The sequence below is a fragment of the Apus apus genome, chromosome 3 (assembly GCF_020740795.1).
Source record: "Apus apus isolate bApuApu2 chromosome 3, bApuApu2.pri.cur, whole genome shotgun sequence".
Classification (NCBI taxonomy): Eukaryota; Metazoa; Chordata; class Aves; order Apodiformes; family Apodidae; genus Apus; species Apus apus.
Genome location: NC_067284.1, coordinates 77,704,945 through 77,719,455, shown reverse-complemented (window position 1 = coordinate 77,719,455; position 14,511 = coordinate 77,704,945). Strand labels below are relative to the sequence as shown.

The window sequence follows — 14,511 nt, the reverse complement described above, 5'->3', positions numbered from 1 at the left end:
AGCAGCAAGCACTCAGCTCTGGTACAGGTGGTGGCTTCCAAAAAAGGAGCGGCTGATCTCTAAGGTCACATTAAACGGTCCATGTGAGAATGGGATTCCTATGTATTGCAGGACTCTGAAGGGCAGAGGGTGAATGTGAGTGGTGAGCAGAAGGGTGACCAAAAAAACACCAGCTGCTGATCAGCACAGGTCGACTGGAAGACTGCACTCAGTCTCCCCTTGCAATTACCTCCAGGCACTAATTAACCCATGCTTCGTTAAACAGGCTATTATTAGAGAAGTGCTTGGAGGAGAGCCCCTGGGACATGTCCCACTTCAATTGACAGCCTTGAAGCATTGAGAAGATGACCTAGTCTTGGCATCTTCATTGCCTGTTGTCAGGAGCAAGAGCACATTGTGGAGACAAGCGTCCTGCTTTGCTTTGTGCTCAAGTACATTGGGAAAAGTGGCACAGGAGGAAATGCTTCAGAGCTTTAGCTCACTACACCTAATTAAGGGCTATGCAGAGGGGAATCTGGCAGTAGTATTTTGTGAATAACTAGATATTGTTCCTTGTCATAACCAGCAGGTGTGAGGAAGGTAGTGAGGTAAGTTTACCTACTGGGGGCACAAGGAATTAGAGTTGACTCAAGGCTGATGCTATTAAAAGTGAACATGTAAGCAGAGAAAAACAGTGGATGAGGAGCAGCCAGAGTGAAACTAGGTGCAGGAAGACAAAAAAATGGGAGAAGAAACAGCCTACCTGTAACCAAAACTAAGGTAACAAATGGTGCAACAAGGATGGACTTGTTGTAAGAGGGGTGGAGTGATAGGTACTGCAAAGGAGAGGAGGAGGTCAGAGATGCTTTAATATACATTTTATCTTCCTCTTTCTAATCTGACAGCTTTATATGTTTATTTCATATTTAATAAAAAGGGGCTGACAGAGTTCTCAAAGAGCTACCCTTCCTCAAAAGGGGAAGGTGCTGGGGGGGGAGGGAATTATTTCAGATTTGCTGCAAAGGAGGAGGGAGACAATTATTTGAGATTTCCTGTAAAAGCCATGTCAGGAAACAAAGGCAGAGATAGTCTGGCATGACAGGGCTGTAAGGTTTGGCCTGGTAACTAGAGGACTTGCATAAGCACTGAGAGATGCCCTCCCACAAGGACTTTACTAAGGCTGCGTGCTCAGCATGCTCCGTGGAACTGCAGCAAGCACACATTTCCTTGCAAAAGTGCATCCCTCTCTGTCAGCAAAAGGAGATGCTGAAGATCTCAGTTGAGTACTGAATTTCTGGCAGTTACAGAACAATTCAGCTTCCAGGTGCTGCTGCACAGAGAATTAATCAGGGCCGAAGAACTGGGGCAGAGCAAGCCCCACAGCTTCTGAGAGAGTGGTTGGTTGTCACCCTGGTCATCTGTCCCCTAGCTGACGTGAGACATAAGCTGCGCAGGGGAAGCACGTTCTCCTGTGCAGCTCTTTCCTGTGTGTTGAGTGAAAAGACAGGGCACAGCTTCATCCCTCTCCTTTAGCTAGGTGTAGGACGGGAGCACAGCTCTTTTCCAACAGTGTGCATAGATCAGCAGTGATAGTTGGGCACAGAATGTTTTTTCATCTTGGCTGGACTTACTCTAATGTCAATTGTCTCTTTCTCCTTTCCTTCCCCCTGCCTGTGCTTGGAGTTTGCACCAAGACAAACAGACCCATTCTAGGCTGCCAGGGCAAGAAATGTGAATTAGAAACCAATCTCCTGTGGAGTTATAAAGAGAGAAATACCAGAGCCATGCAGCATTACAAAATAACACTTCCATTTTGTCAAGTTTGAAAGTACTGGAAATTCTAGGAGCTTAAAGTTGTTCAATTGGTCTAAAAATGTCAAGACTACTAGCTGAAATGTGATTAATTTAATTCCTGCAACAACTTGCTCTGAGTGGTGTTCTTCAGCCAAAATAAGTTTCTTGGGGGATGGGAGGAGCAGGGCAGAAGAGACAGAGCATGTATGTTATGTATGTTTGTTAGCAGACAATATTCTTGCTCCTGGAATGGGAACAAATGATGAACTCGGGAATAAGCAAGCAGTGGAAAGCAGCTCTGTGACTGAAAAACATGGAAGTCCTACCCAGTGACATTTTTGTTCTAACTGAAGTAGATGACCATCCTGATGACAGTAGTTGGCATGATCCTTCTCATTCATTGCACCTTGGCACTAGTCCAAATGCCACTACCACTGCGTCCTCTCTCATTAACATAAGCAAGGGGCCAAAGAGTACAGTTCTGACATGCTCTCTGCCATGTGCACCTCTAACTTGTGGGTACACCAAGACGGAAACATCTTGGGTTTTTTCCCCAGCCTGAGCATAAGGGTGAATTTCTGAAGAATGGCTCCACTCCCTGAGTCATCCAGAGCTACAGAGACAAGACAGAGAAGGCAGAAAGACAGCCAGCAGCTAAAAGCTTTCCACCCTTGGACCAGTAAAAGTTAGAGCAAGTAGAGAAGGCTACATCTGAACTACGTAATTTTGAGTTACTCTAGTGCAAGCATGCCTAGGCTGGGCTGCTCTGCTCCCCCATCCTTGCTGGAACTTTCCTGCATCAGTATGCTGGAGATTAATGGGCCAACTCTGTTACCATTGTAAACAAGGGGAGAAATGAGTGAGTGTAACAGAAACGCTGGAGAAAAGTTTGCTAGAGACTCTCAAGGCTCCAGGAGTCCCTTCAGAAAGAAGGCTTGACTCAGCTGGCACAGGCAGACAGCACACAGCACCCTGTGTGTCTGGGGAGGCAGGATGCCACTGCTGCTCAGAGCAGTGGGGTGACAGTCCCACCGCTGGGGGACAGGAAGAGCAGGCTGCACGATGGGGAGCTGGGGTGAACTGGCCTCTTCGATAGAAATACCCACAGAAGACCAGGCACAAACATGCTGCCCATGCAGTCAGAAATGCTGTCCCACAGAGCAACATGGGCAGAAGGGTGCTAAGAGGCTTCTCTGTGAAAGCACGGGGACAGATAAATGACTGACATGTGCAGAAGGTGAAAAAGCAGCTTGGGCCAAGTTAAAAGAGTGGGATCAATCTGGAACATTACAAATAAGAGAATGTAGTTAAACATCGTGCTGTTCCTGAAAATCTCCAGAGAAATTAAAGTTCCTGTGCCTTCTGGGCTATGGAATAGGTACCCAAGACAGGCCATGAATCACAATGTTTGAAGTAGGACAGCAGAAAACTGCAAAGAATCCTGTTTTGAGTCTAGGACAGAACAAAACCCCACTCTCCTGTTACACAAGTAGACTCAAACATAAGACATCACTCAGCACCAACATCAATTTAATTCTTCCCTCTTCAGGACAGGAACAGGGCAGACAGCCCTGGCATTACATCAGCAAGCGGAAAGAGGGCTAAGGGACAAACTGTGCTGGGAAATCCCAGCTAAACATGCAGGCAACAGGACCACTCTACTCAAGATGGCCCAGACCCGGGAGGAGGAAGAGCATAGTTCTTCCGAGTCACTGAAGCGTGGTCCACTCAGCTGCCCAAGACTACAAACCAAAGGGCAGGTCCAGGCAAACAAAACCAAGTGTTCCCCCTGTTGTTCTGTCCAGTTCCTAAGAGGCAGCAGTTTGTTATGTTCCTACGCAGCCCCGAAAGTAGTGAAGGAAGCAAGTCCGAATCTGTGAAACTACAGGGTCAATGCAATGGCTTTGGCTGTTGTGTTCAATACAGCATTGGAAACAACTGGAATGTCTCTGGCAACTCTCTGAAAGGGTGGCATGTTGGGTCCTTCCAATGTGTCCAGGATGCCTGCAGGGAACAGAAAAAAAGGGAGAGAGGCAAAAGTTAGTTCAGATGCAGGTGGCATTGACCTGAATGCAGATGTTGCCAGGGATACTGCTCTTGATGAGGCAGCTTGCTCAAATCCTCTCCCCACCTCATCCCAGCACAGACCCTGCTCTTAGACCAGTTTTGTTGTTTTTTTTTTCATCCTGAGGTAGCTTGTACACTGACAACAAGAGCTGCAGCTGGGGCTGCAATGTGGAATTTTTGTCACTGCAATGTGAACACAGACTCTGCTTGGCAGGAAACACACGTACCAATTCAAATGTTCTCCAGTTCCTGTCAATGACTCTCTCAAGAGTCATCATCAGTCTTGGAGATCTTTGAAGGATAAAATATACTCCAGGCAATTTCCTGGTTTATCTGCTGAAAAGCTGCAGATCAGGGCTCAGAGCCTTTGCCACAAGAACAATATTTACATCTAAAAGGACTTGTAATGCTGTGCTGTAACCACAAATTATGCAGGTTTAGCTGAAATACCATGAACAGATCTGGCTGCCTAAACTCAGAAAGGGGCTTGTTTGTTGGTTTGGGTTTTTGTTTGTTTGCTGTTTTTTACAGGGGACCTTAATATGTATAGCCTGGTAAACAGCACTGACTGGGGAAGATGATGCAGTTTCTGCTGTCAGTGTTGTACAACACAAGATTAAAAAAAGTGTTACACAAAGGAGGAAAGAGACTTATGACACATTTCCTGAGGAGAGAAAAGCAACTTGACTTCAGCAAGATTCAGGAATGGACTGGACATCTGCCTGCAAGAACAGTGAGTGCTGTAACACTTCACTTCTGGGGAAAGAGTAAGTGTCCTGCCTCACGAGTTAGGTCTTAAGTACTCTAAGTACTAAAACAGTGCACTGAGACTACCCCACAACTACCTTGACAACTGCCTCTAATAAAGCTAGAGCTGGTCGCTCTTGGGTTGCAAACTGGCACAGATGCCTTCAGGTTGGATCCACCCTTTCTCTCACAGAGAACAAAAAGCAGCTCCTCTTCCCCCAGATCTAACAGGATATGTCTTCATATTTCCCTTGCTTACCTTCTACCACCTTGTGATAAGCAAAGTGCAGATAGAGGAGGAAAAGCATATGCAGAGCAGCAAGTGTCCCACACAGGATGAGCCGCTGGGTGTGCCCCACGGTGCGTGACACCAAGACAGCAACCTAGGAGAGAGGTGGAGATCAGAGACAAGGTTGCTGCTACCTGAGCCTCTGGCATTGCAGTCAGGAGCACGCAGGAGGATGGGCCACGTAGTGAGACCCAGTGGAAACACTACTCAGAGCCTTTTCTGCAGTTTGCATCACTGAATCCCGAGCAGCTTGACTTTGTTCATGTAGCTGAACCTTGCCCAGTCTTTTCAAGAGGATGCTCAGGCATGGCTCTCCACAGCAGCCTGGGCTGTAAGGGAGCAAAACTCCTGTAGCTGTTAGAATGTGTGAGGATATTAAGCTAAGTGTCACCTCCAAACACCAGTGGCCAAATGACCCAGGAGCATCAGGCTGTTCTTTACATCAGCCTGACTGGCTGTGAAATGAACTGCCTGGCCCAAGGAACAGAAAGCAAACAACACGTCCCTCCCTTCTCTTGCCCCAGAAGAGAAGGGCCCCAGGCTGCCTGGTCCTTACCATTCGTAGTGTAGAGAGTCCACCAACAACCAACCAGAAGATATAGAAGAGGGAGTGGAAGTGGATATTATAGGTGACAAAGAGAGTGATGCAGTGTCCAAAAAGGCCATAGCCCTGACAAGACAAAAATGTACATGTTAGAAGTGTCAGTCCCACACAAAGGGCTTGTGGACCAAAAGCACAAACAGGCTATTCCTGCAACGCTTCACCAAGGCAGAGCTTCACCAACCACTCAATCAACACCAAAGAGTCAACCAAGGGCAACAATTTTAACAGCTTACACTCAGATAACGTGTCGGAAAGATTCACAGGGATGTCAGAGATTTCAACAACTTGGGAAACAGAGGAAGGAGCCTCTGATTTCAAAGAAATTGGTATCTCCTGGGATGTTTTACCACCAGGGTCTCAGATCAGGAAATGCAAAGCAGAAGACATGCACAAAGGAACAGTCTCTTTGTGCTACTGCTGTGCCTGGAATGGGGCAGCTCAGAAGAGCATTCTGGAATTCCAGGTTGTCCCAGTGCAGTCACCTGAGACCACTGATTTACAAGGACTTTTCCCATTCTTTGGGAACAGTTCACAGGCCACCCTCGTGCTGGAACACCACGCAGCCAAACTGCACCTTAGGGCATCCTCACTGGTACCTACCAACAGTGAAAGCATCTGCACCATCGTGATCTGGGCATTGCACAGATATGCCAGGAAATAGATGAAAGAGGAGACACCCAACCAGTAACCGAAGCAGGTGCCAATGGCTGTGCCCATCAGTGTGCCTTCCCTCTGTGGAGACAGTGTCAGGATAAGACGGACTCAAAGTAAGTGACCTGCCACCACCCAAACTCCACCACAGAGCCTTTCCAAACACTATCAAATATCTGGCTATCCAGGGTGCCGTGTGAACTACACCCCAGCTCTGCCAGCAGCAGAGCATCAAGACTTTCTGATGCTTCCTTTCTTTCCATCCCTAAACCAACAGGCTCTTCCTCAAATCAATCTGCTTTTCAGCAAGAAGCCATTCAGTCATGGAAGAGGTCTCCTCTCCCTCTCCAGTGTCATTACAGCCATCCAGAGCCCAGTCAAACAACAATTTATCACTGAGACTCAACACATACAATGATGGTGTCCGAGGTCTTCATCCCATGCAAAAGGATGGCCACCAGTGTGAAAACCAGCATAAGAGGTCCGTAAAGCTCACCTGCAATCTTCTACAGGAAGAGACAGAACAGGGAAGGTTTGGTTAGTGCTCCTGAATACCAGGCTTCCCACCCCAAGCAATGCAAAAAGTGCCTTGGATGGAGTTTATCAACTATCCACCTGAGAAGCAACAGCAAGGCCATTGCTGGCAGGAGCCAGGCAGAACAGGATGTGTGATGAGGAGTCTGGGATGCGTGAAATGTAGAGGTCTAGAACCATACCAACACTAAAGGCAGCAGACTGGGGTTTGGAACAACCACAGGAAAGGGTTTACCAGCGTTTTCAGGCAGGTGAAAACCTAACAAACTCAGGTCCTTAACAAAATGGACTACTTTACTTTTACAAGGTGTCTGTGAGATACTCATTTGGCCACAGTCTGATTCAGCAAAAGGGAACTCACCTGTGGGAAATTAATCATCCTCACAGGAATCATGGACTCCAGCAGTCTGCATCAAAGCAAAGTGGGGAATGACATCAGGAGCAGGGAGTACCAGAGGGCGATTAACAAAACACTTCAAAAGTAAAACATTCCATACACCCATCACAGGCCTTAAAGGACAGATACTCCTTCTAAAAGGTCACATGAGGTAACTAGAGGAGAAAAACCTTACTGTCAGTGGGTTAACTTTTCTGGGAGGGATTCAGTGAAAACATTGAGGGATCCACTCTGGGATGAGAGATCATTGGCAGAACAGGAAGGAAAAGCACTTTTCTTCATCCAGCCTGCCGACACTTTGCCGTTTCAGACACAGCTGTGCCGCAAACCCAGCAGAAGCCGCACACTGCAGCCGCACAGCTGAGGGCCAAAGACGCCCCTCCCGCCTCCCGGAGGAGACGGCCAGGCCAGGCCCTGCCCACCTGGCGCGCACTTGGACGGGCTCCACGTCGAAGTAGGGCCGCAGGATGTCGATGTTGGCGTAGAGGCTGAAGGCCCTGGAGGCTTGCCTCTTCCCCACCTGCCACACCTGCGGGGAGAGGGCAGCTGGCAGCGGGGCCGGGCGGGGCCTCCCGCGGCGGGGGGCTGCGGGGGGCCGCGCTCACCTGGTCAGCCACCTGCCGGCCCAGCTGCCCCTGCAGCCCCTTCATGCCCAGGAACTCGCCGTCCTCCTCCCCGGCGGCCCCCGCCTCGCCCTCCGCCTCCTCCTCCTCCTCCTCCTCCTTCATGCGCTGGTGCATCTCCCCCATGTCCTCGAAGCTGGAGCCCGACGTGTCGTCCATGTTCTCCATGTCGATGACGGCGGAGCCGCCACCCTGCGCCGGGGCAGGCCGGGGCAGGCCGCGTCAGCGCCCGCTCGGCCCGGCCCGGCCCCGCAGCACCGCCCCCGGCCCGGTCCCACCTGCATGTTGTCTTCGAAGCCGCCCCAGTCGGCGGCGGCGCCGCTCCTGCCGCCGCCCGCGGCCATGCTGCCCGCCCGGCCCGGCCCGTCCCGCTGCCGGAGCCCCCGGACGTGGCGGCAGCGGCGGGGCGGGACGGGCCCGCTCTCGCGATGCCGCGGGAGGGCGGCGCCGCCATCTTGAGCGTGGCGCGGGGCGGGCCGCGGCCCCGGGGGCGGGCGGGAGCGGCCGCTGGGCGAGGGGAGGGGCCGGGCCGGGCCGGGGCGGGCCGGGCGGGGGGGCGGGATGTGCGGCCGCGGGGCGGGCGGTGCCGCGCTCCCCGGGAGCGGAGCGGCCACGCGTGGGCGGGCAGGGGCCCGTCACGTGCCGGGGAGCGCCGCCCCCCCCCCGGCGGCGGCGGCGGCCATGGCGGCCCGGCGGGGCGCGGAGGAGATGCGGGAGCGCGTGGTGCTGGGCGAGTTCGGCGTCCGCAACGTGAGTGGGTGCGGCGGGGCGGCCTGGGGCTCCCTGGGGCTGCCTGGGGCTCCCTGGGGCTCCCTGGGGCTGCCGGCCCCCGCCGCCTCACGGCCCGGCCCTCTGCCCCCTCGCAGGTCCACGCCACCGACTTCCCCGGCAACTACCCCGGCTACGAGGACGCGTGGGACCAGCGGCGCTTCGAGGAGGTGGGCGAGCGGCGCGGGGGGCGGGCGCGGGGGCGGGCGCGGGGGCGGGTGTGCGGGGCCCGCCGGCGGAGCGTGACCCGCGGCGCGTGGCCCGCGCAGGCGTTCCGCGTGGACATCGTCCGCGAGGAGGAGGGCGCGCTGGAGTTCGACATGGTGGGCATCGACGCCGCCGTCGCCAACGCCTTCCGCCGCATCCTGCTCGCCGAGGTCGGTGCCGCGGGGCCGGGGCTCGCTGCGGGGCGGGGGGGGGCTGAGGGCGCCGGGCCGGGAGCGGGGGGACGTGCGTGAGGGGGAGCGGGGAGGGCGGCCCCACCTGGTGTCAGCCGGACGGCTCTGCGCCCGGGTCAGGAGCCCGGGGAGGGGTAGGGCCTTCGCAGGACGCCCTGCAGCACTTGTTGCTCTTTAGGGGGCTGCTGGGAGTGTCTGTAGATCAGCCTGCCCCTCACTTCTCTGGCCACTTGTTTCGGAGGGAGAAAAAACCCCAAACAAACAGGGAGGGGGTGAATTGGGTGTTAGGGTGTATTGGGTGTTAGGGTGTATAGGCTGGTTTGGCAGAAGCAGCACAGAAAAGAGCCTGCAGGGCAGTTATTTATGGGAGAAAAGAGACATTAGCTACAGATCCCAGGCATGTAGTTCTACTGTCGTGCTTATTTCATCTCCTGTCTCCCTGAGGTGCCAACAATGGCTGTAGAGAAGGTCTTTGTGTACAACAACACATCCATCGTGCAGGATGAAATTCTGGCTCATCGCTTGGGACTTATCCCTATCCGAGCTGACCCTCGGCTCTTTGAATACAGAAACCAAGGTGAGAGTCTTGGATCAAGTAGAAAGACTGAAGGTTTCTCCCAAAGTAGTACATCAGAATCACGTACATTGAGCAGAAGTGTGATTCCATAGAGACTCATGCTGTCCACCCCTTCCCAGGAGATGAAGAAGGCACAGAAATTGATACTCTGCAGTTCCAGCTGAAAGTAAAATGCAGCCGAAACCCTCAGGCAGCCAAGGAATCATCTGACCCTAATGAACTGTATTTCAATCACAAAGGTGAGTTCTATCCTAAAAACGAGTGCTGGTTTTAATTTTTTTGATCTTGGGAGACAGGATTTGGTATGTTCTCTCAGTCCTGTGAGCAGAGAGAGCAGCTTCCCTCATTCTGCTTCACTTACTTTTTGTCACCTCCAGTCCTATCCAGGTCAGCAACCTGTTGTGAGACAGCAGCTGGCTGATGCTTCTGGCTTCTCTTCACAGTGTACAGTAAGCATATGACGTGGGTGCCCTTGGGGAATCAGACAGACCTCTTTCCAGATGCTGACTTCCGACCCGTTCACGACGACATCCTCATTGCACTGCTGCGCCCTGGCCAGGAAATAGATGTGCTTATGCACTGTGTCAAGGGCATAGGTGAGTCGTGTGTCCTGTGCTTGGACTAGGGCACAGCTGGGTGAAGAGGAAGGGTGGACAACTGCCTTTCTGCCTGGAACTTTAGGCCCTGGCATCCTTGCACTCTTATTCTCTGAGGCCTGCCTTTATCCTTGACTTAACTTTTTGTGCAGGAAAAGATCATGCCAAATTTTCTCCTGTGGCCACGGCTAGTTATCGACTGCTTCCTGACATCACACTCCTGCAGCCTATTGAGGATGAGGCAGCTGAGGTGTTGCAGAAGTGCTTTTCCCCTGGAGTCATTGAGATCCAGAACATCAAGGGTACTTTTTTCCTGCTCTAAAGGGCCTTATTCCTTACGAGCCTCAGCAGAGACCAATTAGAAATAGAGCAAAACCTTGTGAAGACAGAACAATGTTGTGATGTTGTTTAGTCAATCAGCAGCTATTCATGCTATTCCGAGCCTGGTTTTATGGATGAGTGCCTGTCACATGCAGATGTGTTGGGTGTTGAACTGGATCTCCCTGAAATGCTAAGGGTGCCTGTCTGCAGAGCAGTTCTGTTTTCTGCGAGACTGGGTTGTGAGCTTGCTCTTCCCAGCAGCTGAGCCTGAGGAAGATTCCTTGTGTCCTGCCCAGCGGTACATACGAGCTTGGTGTTTGGGTTGGAACTGTTCAAGAAGGCCAGTTCTGTCAGATTACAGTTTCAAGTTGGGGATGTTCTAATTCTTTGTATGGGTGGCTTTGCTGCCTTTGCTGATGGGGGAGTGCCTGTTTGAGGGGTAAGGACCTCCTGTGGCCAAAAGGCACCCATCTGCTGCAGGCACTCATTTCATCTCTTCCCCTTTAGGAAAAAAGGTTGCAAGAGTAGCCAATGCACGGTTAGACACATTCAGCAGAGAAGTTTTCCGTCACGAGGGTCTGAAAAACCTTGTGCGCCTGGCAAGAGTGCGAAACCATTACATCTGTAAGTGCCCCGTTTTCCACAGAACATAGAGCCCTGCTGGGTCTCTGCCTCCCCCTTCTGCCCCACACCATCAACATTCATACATTCATATTCCAGTGGGTAACTACTGAGGTTGTGGTTTGGTGTTGCTTTGGGATTTAATGGATTTGTGCTTCCTGCTGGCAAATGTAACCTCTTCTCTTCTGGCTGTGAAGATCTGGCTTGTTAGAAGTGTGATGTAAGGGAAGATGAGACAGAAATGCTGGAGCCAGGTGTAGGCTGAAGCTGCCTAGGGGCTGTGCTGACTTGTGTCTCTGTGCAGTTTCAGTGGAGTCGACGGGTATCTTGCCTCCAGATGTGCTGGTCAGTGAAGCCATCAAGATCCTGATGGGAAAGTGTCAGCGCTTCCTGAATGAGCTGGACTCTGTGCCTATGGAGTGACCAGGCTGTAGCTGGGAAGCTGTAACCCTGCACTGCTGTTCTGGACTTCTGCACCTGCCTGCAGGAGTGATTCCTCTTCCATAAGGAAGAGGTTTGAGCTGGTCTTGTTAGGAGTCCTATGACCATCTCTATGAATTTCTCTGTTGGTCGTAAGCCTCAGTGAGGAGATGCACTAAAATAAAGGCTTTTCTTTACAGCTGTCTCTGTGCTGTTCATAGTTGTGAGACCATAATACATGGAGAAGAAAGTGGCAGCAGGTCTAAAGATGAGTAATAGCATTTATTTTAGATTGCCTGCAGTATTTGTAGAGGACTGCAATGGCAGTGTAGTAAAGCACTTTGCAGCAGGTCAGTGAGATTTAACAAGTCAGTTTTGCAGGTGTCTCAAACCAGGTCTGGGGTAGTTAATGTGATAGATAAAAGGCTGTACTGTCAAAAGGTTGGGACACTTCCCCTGTGAAGAAAGAGTGAGAGTTGGAGTTGGTCAGCTTGGAGAAGGCTGCAGGGAGACCTTATTGCAGCCTTTCAATATACAAATGGAGCATGGTGAAAGACTTATTACCAGGGACTGTAGTGACAGGACAAGGGCCAATGGTTTTACACTGAAAGAGGCTAGACTTAGGTTGGACATAAGCCAATATACTGTAATCATCTTTACAGGTGTTAAAGTGGCTAGGGAAGTGGCGTGTTTGGCATCCTGGCTACAATCGCAGCCTGTCCCTGGACTGTGTTGCAGACCCATGCCCTCCTTCCAGATTTTTTTAAGACAGCTGGTAACTGAGACCTTTCACAATCTTCATCAGGTGAGAGGACAGCCTGGAGGTGATAGCTCCCTCATTTTCCTTTGTTACTTGAAAGGTGAGCTGAGAGAGTTATGGCTAAACTACAGTACAATCATAAGACACTGCACCTCTTATCCAGAGCTAGGGCTGGGCTCAGAGGCTACTTTAGTAGCAGGTGCACCTTTCTGTGCCATTGCTTCATGTGTTTTCCTTACTGCTTGTGGGACATACCCTAGAACAGACATGCCAAGGGGTTTTACTGTGGCAACATATACCCTTCAAGCTGTAAAGTGGGACTTAGTGGCTGTGTGGAATTACTATAAATGAGTTGTGACTGATGTATTTTAAAATGCCATTTTCTTCTGATCATGTAGTCTGGAATGGTTCATCCCCTCCCTCATAATCTATGTTGACTACCAGCAAAGGTGCTCTCTTTTTGGTAGCTGGAATAAGAAGTGCTGAACAATCCTTAGGAAGGCAGTGGGGGAAGAGCAGAGGCCTCAGCTCTTACTGAAACACATTGGAAAATAAAAGTGAAACCATGACACCATGTGTATGAAACTGGAATAGCTTTACTGACATTCAAGAGGTGTAACAACCAGTTTAGAGACAACTTAAGATTTAAACATTCCTACAAAAAAGGCTCTAAAAACCATTTAAAAAAACCCCCTTGTGTCTAGCATGAAGTCACAGAGTGTTAAAAATATCACAACACAATAAATACACCCGGCCTTTGCGAGAGCCAGGAGCTGTGTTAGCTTGGAGGTTAAAAAAGTTTGAGGCCAGGAAGAAAGTGGAGGATGCTGGTGGAACAGCAGCGGCAGGAGGGTGAGTGGATTCCCAAAGCCTGCTCTTCCTGTCTGTGCTCCCACACCTCCCAACCCCAGCTTTTCTGTCCAGTCTATCCCCGTGGAGACACCACCTTCTCTGCCTGCCGCAGTTTATTACTTGTTCTGTCTCCTGGATGGCAAAACTGCCAGCTAGCGCTAGACAGACCCTCCCAGCTCCTATGCTAACACTAGGATAGATTGAGTGAACCATTTGTCTTGTAAGAAGAACCAGCTTTGCAGACTGGAGTGGTTTGACAACAGTCCCACCTTATCTAAAACCCAGTTTCTGACCTGGCTCCCCTCCGTAAACTGCAGTATAAACCCCACTCCTCCTGCCCCACAGACTGGGTAAAAACGTGGTCACCTCCACAGCAACAGGGTGAGAGATCCCTTCTGGTTTGCAGTGCTTCAGATATTGGTCCAAATTTTGTGTACCCTGCACTGGCCATGTACTACAGGGAATGGTAAAAAGAAAACATCATAATTAAAAAAATCTGTCCAGCTCCCCCTGAGAGATATCCAAGAAAGGCTGGCACAAAGTAAAGAAAAGCCTTCCGTTTGGCTCCAGGTATAACAAGTTGCATGATCATGGACATATGTAGGTACAATGTATGCCAGTGTCTGCCTCCTTCTAGAGAGCAGCTGCACCTTAGAAAGGCTGATCTCGAGGAGATCCTAGAGCACTGAGAGTCTTCCTGGCACACAGCCCTCTGCCCAAGGCTCAGCATATCCTGGAGGGAAATGGCTTCACCAGAACACCAGTCCACAAGGGACAAATGCTGATAGGCATGGCAGGAGTGTCTGATGTGCTGCCTATGAAGCCCAGCTTACTAGCACCCAGAGGAAGAAGAGGGTAGCCCCTTTTCACATGGCGTGCTACTCTGCTTTTTGCATTAATCATAAACCCCAAGGGATAAAGAAGTAGAGCAAGAGTGACCCAAGGATGACCAGGCTTTACCTACTGTAGTCTATGGACTTGGCTCCCACCTTGCACAAAAGCAGAGGTCTAAAGATGCTCATCCAATGGAGGGGAAGGAATCAGGGAAAGCTTAATAGACTTGTTCAAATGCCACTGCAGGCCCCACCCCAGTGTAGAGAGGGTAGTGGGACAGGACCTGCAAGGGGCTTTATTCAGACAAACGCTTGTGGAGATGATGACAAGGAGAATCTAATGTGCTTACTATGAGGAGGGACAAAATATTAGGTAGGGGAGGAGATGGTTGCAGCATCCCATGCTCAGGGCTCAAAGAATGCTGTGAGGCCCTCTCCATCCTCATTTTCTAGCACATCGGTTTCCAATAATGGCTTCACCTTTTTGAAGAGAGATGGGAGGTTCCTGATATGAACCTCCTTGCGGAACTGCTCCCCAAGGGACTTCTGCAGAGGACAGACAAACAGGCATCAGTCATTACTGCCACTCATCTCATGGGCAGCCTGACTGCAGATCAGAGGCAGACCCCAGTTTCTGAGCAATCTCAAGGCCCAGACTCTGTGCTTGCATTCTGGGGAAT

The 14,511-nt window shown here is 51.0% G+C and overlaps 3 protein-coding genes across 6 annotated transcripts in view; 1 reads left to right on the top strand and 2 right to left on the bottom strand.

The window, feature by feature from the left end:
• Positions 1-3,286: 3,286 nt before the first annotated feature.
• On the bottom strand, positions 3,287-8,101 carry YIPF3 (Yip1 domain family member 3). The gene is made up of 9 exons (XM_051615104.1): positions 7,964-8,101; positions 7,668-7,877; positions 7,485-7,591; positions 7,027-7,072; positions 6,545-6,637; positions 6,081-6,212; positions 5,433-5,546; positions 4,847-4,970; positions 3,287-3,777 (listed from the first exon to the last, which is right to left on the bottom strand). Exons 1-9 carry the CDS (start codon positions 8,027-8,029, stop codon positions 3,656-3,658), a joined length of 1,014 nt encoding a protein of 337 aa, XP_051471064.1. The 5' UTR covers positions 8,030-8,101; the 3' UTR covers positions 3,287-3,655.
• Positions 8,102-8,271: 170 nt separating this feature from the next.
• POLR1C (RNA polymerase I and III subunit C) lies at positions 8,272-11,583 on the top strand. The gene is made up of 9 exons (XM_051613592.1): positions 8,272-8,435; positions 8,552-8,623; positions 8,723-8,830; positions 9,296-9,428; positions 9,548-9,667; positions 9,872-10,024; positions 10,177-10,326; positions 10,853-10,969; positions 11,271-11,583. Exons 1-9 carry the CDS (start codon positions 8,367-8,369, stop codon positions 11,387-11,389), a joined length of 1,041 nt encoding a protein of 346 aa, XP_051469552.1. The 5' UTR covers positions 8,272-8,366; the 3' UTR covers positions 11,390-11,583.
• Positions 11,584-12,722: 1,139 nt separating this feature from the next.
• XPO5 (exportin 5) overlaps positions 12,723-14,511 on the bottom strand; it is a 28,874-nt gene continuing 27,085 nt past the window's right edge. For all 4 annotated transcript variants that reach the window (XM_051613588.1, XM_051613589.1, XM_051613590.1 and 1 more), the window contains one exon: positions 12,723-14,377. In XM_051613588.1, coding sequence (XP_051469548.1) covers positions 14,237-14,377 — 141 coding nt within the window. In that variant the 3' untranslated portion in view covers positions 12,723-14,236. The remainder of the gene's footprint in view (positions 14,378-14,511) is intronic.